Source organism: Austrofundulus limnaeus, unplaced genomic scaffold (genome assembly GCF_001266775.1).
Source record: "Austrofundulus limnaeus strain Quisiro unplaced genomic scaffold, Austrofundulus_limnaeus-1.0 Scaffold1126, whole genome shotgun sequence".
In the NCBI taxonomy this organism is placed as follows: domain Eukaryota; kingdom Metazoa; phylum Chordata; class Actinopteri; order Cyprinodontiformes; family Rivulidae; genus Austrofundulus; species Austrofundulus limnaeus.
In genome coordinates, this window is record NW_013953528.1 from 53272 (window position 1) to 59481 (window position 6210).

General features: G+C 40.7%; 1 protein-coding gene across 1 annotated transcript in view; it reads right to left on the reverse strand.

Moving 5' to 3' along the window:
* The window catches only part of LOC106534261 (collagen alpha-6(IV) chain), a gene marked incomplete at its 3' end in the record, with an annotated part of 44629 nt that overhangs the window by 1509 nt on the left and 36910 nt on the right, over window positions 1–6210 (reverse strand). Inside the window, 3 exon segments of the mRNA XM_014030839.1 lie at window positions 1650–1799; window positions 2302–2406; window positions 2481–2550. Of these exon segments, the coding sequence (XP_013886293.1) occupies window positions 1650–1799; window positions 2302–2406; window positions 2481–2550 (325 nt within the window).

Here is a 6210-nt window from a genome sequence, read left to right on the forward strand (position 1 = left end):
GTTTTCCTCCTTGCCTTTGTTTTAAACTAAACTTTAAGCAAAAATGAGGCAGCACAAACATGCAATACATAGAAACAAAAAGACTTCTTGGAAAAAATATAAACATAATTAAGTATAAACATTTAAGAGACATAAATGCATGTACAAGTAAAGGAAAAACAATTAATATATATTTTAAAAAACAGTAAAATTTAAACTGTGTGTCAAAATCTATAGGTTCATTTATTGGAAATAACCTGGAAATATAAAAATGAAAGTCAATTAAAATATAAAACAGGAGATAAAGTTCTCATTTTTAAATTTAATTGGTGCATTTTAAGTGTATTTATTTAGTGGTTCATTTATATAATTCAGTTTTTATTTCTAATTATGTCAGTTTCGGTCCTCCATACTGCAGAAGCCTGATAATCTATTCATTCAAACCAGGTGTGTTGGAGCAGATAAACAAATAAAATATGCAGGGCTGGGGCCCTCGAGGACCAGGACTGCTCACCCCTGCTCCAGGTGATATGACATCTGTATAGAAAGGATAACAAAGAGGTGAATACTTTTGCAACTCACAGTACACAGGTGTCATATAAATCAGCCCAATGCAAGTGCAGCTGAGTTTCACAGTGCAAAATCAGGTTAGTTTGCTTCATTTTTCCATCAGTTTAGACCTTAGTTCTGAGCTGCTGGCACAAGATGAAAAGCATTGATTTATTTATCACCTTACATCCAAAATAAAAATGAAACAGAAATGTATTTTGGAAGTGGTCATTTACTGATTTTACATTGACTGTAATAGCTGAGAGTTACATTGGCAGAAGCAGCATGCATAGCGTTTTATGGTTTGTCACTTACATAAACACATTGATCAATGGTGTTCTAAAACTTCAAAATATCAAAGCAGGATATGTTTTGTTTTGATAATGACACGTTTTTAGTTTTCTGTTTGCTGTTAACCCTAATCCCAGTTCCTAAAGCAGCTCCCCAGCGCTGAACCTTCATGTAAAATCAGTGAGTTGTGTTGACAGCAGGGTGACACCTTGTGGACAAAGACAAGAAAAGCAACTTGGAGTAGACAGACACTCCTATCCAAGTCTGAAGCTGTATTAGCCTGCACTCTCCACTTAGTCTGCAAAGAGTACAGAGCAAAATATATAAATAAATAAAAAAATCTGCGTTTTAGTTGGAAGTATTGCAAGATGAAATGAAGGTTGTTTTGAATGCTGCGTTGAGAGGTTTGAACGTGGAGATCGCAGGATTGTGGCTGCGTGGTGGACACCCGTAGAACTAACCTGGGGGCCCGTCAGGCACCGGAGGGTAGATGACGCAGGGAAGACCGCCTTTGAGGACAGCAAATTCAGACAGCGGTTATGTTTTAAAGTCGGATTCTAGCTTGCCTTGTGTTCTTACCAACAATTTGGCTTCCTGTTCCACAAAATTTCTCCAAGTTGTAAATTATTTCATATGAACTACAGCTGAGGTGTAGAGTTATATCTATACAGAAGCTAATTATTACATCATTTTGTTTTATTGAGGGAATTGAAATAATAAAAAGGTGATACATTAATGATTTTACTGTGACAGAACACGCTGCATCCATCCTCATAACCTGGAAAAGGAAGGACCAGAGAGTTTTGGTGCTCAGCTTAGTGTTGGCATACCAGTAGGGCCCTGCGGTCCAGGAGGACCAGGGGGTCCAGAGAGTCCAGGGGAACCAGGGGGTCCTTCCGGGCCATAGCTCTGTATGCCCGGGTTACCCTTCTCTCCTTTTGGGCCGGGGCTGCCTGGAAAACCAGGGACTCCTGCAGAACCTGCGTGCATGAAACACGTTGCAGTTATACAGAGTGAGTCTAGGTAAATTCCTAATAATCCCAATTCCTAAATCTACAAACGTTGCTTCTAATTGCATTGACAAAGAGACAAGACAGAACAGGAAGTGTCAGAGCTGAAGCTGATGCTGAGGATTCTCCTTGGGAGGGACAAGGATGGATACGATTAGGAATGAGTTCATCAGCGGTACATCACAGGTTGAACAGCAAGGAGATAGAGAAAGAGTCCAGATTGAGATGGTTTGGACACGTCTAGAGAGGAGACAGTGTTTATATTGGTAGAAAGATGTAAGAGAAACAGCTGCCGGGAAAAAGACAAAGGAAGGCCAAAGAGACATCTAGATGCAATTAGAGAGGACATGGAGGTATTTGGAGTGAGGACAAAGGATGCAGATTGAGACAGAGGAGGACGACTCGCTGTGGTATCCCCTGAGAAGAGAACAGCCTCAAGAAAAAGAAGTCTACCAACATGTAAGTTCATTACCTATAACAAAACGACCCGGTTGGCCTAGAGGTCCTGGGTCTCCTGAGAATCCTCGTTCACCAGGGTTGCCTGGGAGGCCACTTAAACCCGCATCCCCTGGAAGTCCTGCAGCCAGCGACAGAAAGCATGATCCTCTCCTTCATATTTTTATATTAAGTCAAGAATAAGGCCTGTGTTACCTTGAATGGAAGTGCCACTTTCACTGACATAAGCTGGAGGTCCTGGGAGTCCAGGTTCACCTTGGTTTCCCTTAGAGAAAGGTCAGAACAACATGTCACAACCCAAAGATGAAGAAAAACAAGATTTGCTCATCTTGGCTACAACCTAGGCTAAGCTAAATTGTGAATTAGCCTCTAGAAAAGCCACTAAGCTATCTACAGGTAAAATGTCAATGGCTCAGTCATTCCACAGACCTCCATGTAGAAAGAATTTAAGTTTTTACTTTGAATTACTAAAATTTCTTATTTTATAAACGCTCATACTTCCATACTCTAAGTAAAAATACTTCAGTGTACACCAGAGATGGCGACTCGTGACTCAGACTTGAGTCACACTTAAGTCCCTGCTATTAAAGACTTAGACTTGACTTGGACTTGTGGTTTGAGACTTGTGAACAATGCAAGTCTTTTCACTGCCTGGCTCACAATTCTCACTCCCTCAGCACACAGCCATGCTCCGCTACTTTGAGAACAAATACATAAATTTTTAAGAGCAAAGACATTTACTCCTGCTCTAAAATTGAAAATATACACTGTTGATTAAAGTCAGAATAATTCTTCCATACACTCCGCCCCCTCTCACCTGAGAATAGGAGGGGCCAGCGCTGTCCAGTGTTAAAGAGTAACTTAACCCAAAATTAACTTTTTTAGCTGATAAACTGTCTAGAATGTGTCTGAAATGTTATATAGTACTGTTTCTGTGCTAAATGTGATGTTTTTGTGTGTATTTGTTCAAATCTGTAATATTTGGTCTAAAACGTGTTTTTGCTGCTCACATGGGTAGAGCAGTGGTACTGCAGGCTAATTTGCATATTGGTTAACGGCTCTCCACAGTGACGTGTCTTCTCCACGGTTTCGTCACAGCGACTGTGTTCTGGTATAAAAGCCTCTCTCTAAGACAGTGGTTCCCAACCCTGGTCCTCAAGTACTCCTATCCAGCATGTTTTACTTGTTTCCCTGCTATTCAGCAGGTCTTCAGAAGATTGTTAATCACTCATTCATTCAAACCAGGTGTGTCAAATCAGGAAAACATCTAAACATGGAGGAAAGGGGTCCTTGAGGACCAGGATTGAGAATCACTGCTTTAACACATTTTATCTGATTTATTATTAACAAATAAATGGCAAAGAATCAATGGCTTCCAGAGGCAATACTAAAAAACAAAATGAGTCATTATTATATTTTGAAAATGTCTCATGAAGCTCAGAGAAGCTCTTGAGGTGTTAGTCAACATTTAAATCAGTGGTTTTTATATGTTTGCCTGGTTTGACACACATGGTTTGAATGAATGAGTGATTAACAATCTTCTGAAGACCTGCTGAAGAGCAGGGAAACAAGTAAAACATGCTGGATAGGGGTCCTTGAGGACCAGGGTTGGGAACCACTGCTCTAAGACACGCCCCTGCAGCGGTCAGAGGGTGGAAGAACAGTTAGCAAGCTTAGCATGATCGTCTGTTGACCTTCAGCCTCGGGTAGGGAGAGCTGACTGCTGCGCTGCCCCCCCACCCCCCCACCACACACACACCAGCAGTACTCCTGCACAGCGGGAGGGGAGGAGGGAAAAAAAGGCAGAAACACGGGGGCAGCTGCAGCCCTAACGGACCGAACTTCAGTCAAACAAGACCCAACACTTTTATTCCTGATTTAAACTAGCGATCTTGTGAGCAGCTGCAGCTGTATGCTTTTACTTTTTTTCTGTCAGGCTGTCGCGGAGCGCTCCTCCTCTGTCCGAGGCTGGTGTGGTGTGAGGCGGACAGCTCAGCCAAGGCTGCTGGAGCTCAAGGTCCTGATCCACGGAGCCAACATGAGTCAGTCCCAGACTGAGCTGACTTGATCAAGTCTCTCTCTGCTTCTGGTGAGGAGGGGGGTGAAAAATCCTCCACCTCAGACCGTTTAGAGATGTAACTATCTGTGATACTGTGGTCACTCTCCATGTAGCATCAATTGTGCTAATGCTAGCTGTCACGTTCTCTCATCCTGGCCACACCTCCGCTCTCTAACCCACACCCCCTCCCCTACCCACTTTGATGCATTTTTCAAGGGTGTGGTTATCTTTTCACAGGGAGGGTAAGATACACTTTAAAGGGATCCTCGATTAGTTGTAACATTAGACTTTATTTGATAAACATCTGTTTTAACTAAAATAAAGTGTAAAAATACTGTAGGCTGTTTAGTTTTGTAACTTTTAAAGAACATATTTTAACACGGATAGAGCCATTTTATTTACATGCAAAGCATTCTGGGTAAATGATGACGTGGATAGGTCCTCGGTGCGAGGCTGCTAGCGAGCTATATCCACCCTGAAGGTTAATCTTGGACAATATCTGACGATCGGCTATTTTAAATGAAACCAGAGAGCGTTGACAGAGAGGAGAAGGTAGAAATGACTCAGRCTGTAACTGAAAATATGGATGGAGGACAACAGAGCTGCTTCATGGAAGAAGAACCTCAGCTTAGCCTGTTAGTCTTTGCACTAGTGCTGACCCTATATGTATTAGCTCAGCGCTAGCACGACAAACAAGCTAAACTGTTGTCCTCCATCCATATTTTCAGTTACAGGCTGAGTCATTTCTACCTTCTCCTCTCTGTCAACGCTCTCTGGTTTCATTWAAAAGAGCCAATCATCAGATATTGCCTATTAAACTTCAGGGTGGATATAGCTCACTAGCAGCCTCATGCCGATGACCTAGTTGATGTCATCATTTACCCAGAATGCTTTGTGTATAAATAAAATGGCCCCATCTGTGTAATATATTTTTTAACTTCTAATTTAAAAATGATAAAAACTAAACAGTCTGCAGTATTTTAGAACCTTTATTTTACAGTTAAAATAAAAGTTTATCTAATAAAGTCTAATGTTACAACTAATCGGGGATCCCTTTAATGAGGCACTCCCTACGTCACAAACAGAGCTTCAGCATGGCAGGTGTGTTGCAGTTGGCAGCTCTGCTGCCATTCATTATAAGCTTTGCTTACAGGGACTTTATTCAATGCCATGACAAGAGACTGGCAAAATGCAAAGTGCGTGGAGTCCAAATCCAAAATTTGTTTTTGTGATTACGTAAGGATTCTGGTTCATCATCTTCACTGACATGCTTTTAGGCATTTAAAAATATTTTTTCTGGTATTTTATTGTAAAATCAGCAGCAGACATGTTGGATTAGTTCCTTGTCAATGAAAAGATGTAATTACAACATGCTTTTGTAAGACTACAAGTGCAAAATACAGTTACCAATACTCTAAATGCTTGATTGTTATTTCAAACTTTCAACCTTATCTGCATTTTAAAAACAGTATTATGTTTTAATAGTATTATTAAAACACAATACTATGTTTTTAATATTTTATTAAAATATAGTATTATAGAATATAATCTAGTATAGTTAGAATACCTTTGATCAAACTGCCACTTAAGTAATACATGCAACTAGACGTGGACTTGAGGTCAAGAGACTTGAGACTTGACTTGGACTTGCAAAAAAAGACTTGCGCACATCTCTGGTGTACACATCAGAGGATAGTACAAACTGTTATGTATCAGAGAGATTAGATGTAGTTTTATGATGCCCAAAGGCTCTTTCTCACTAAAGTTTAATACAATTTATTCCATCCATCCATCCATCCATCCATCCATCCATCCATCCATCCATCCATCCATCCATCCATCCATCCATCCATCCATCCATCCATC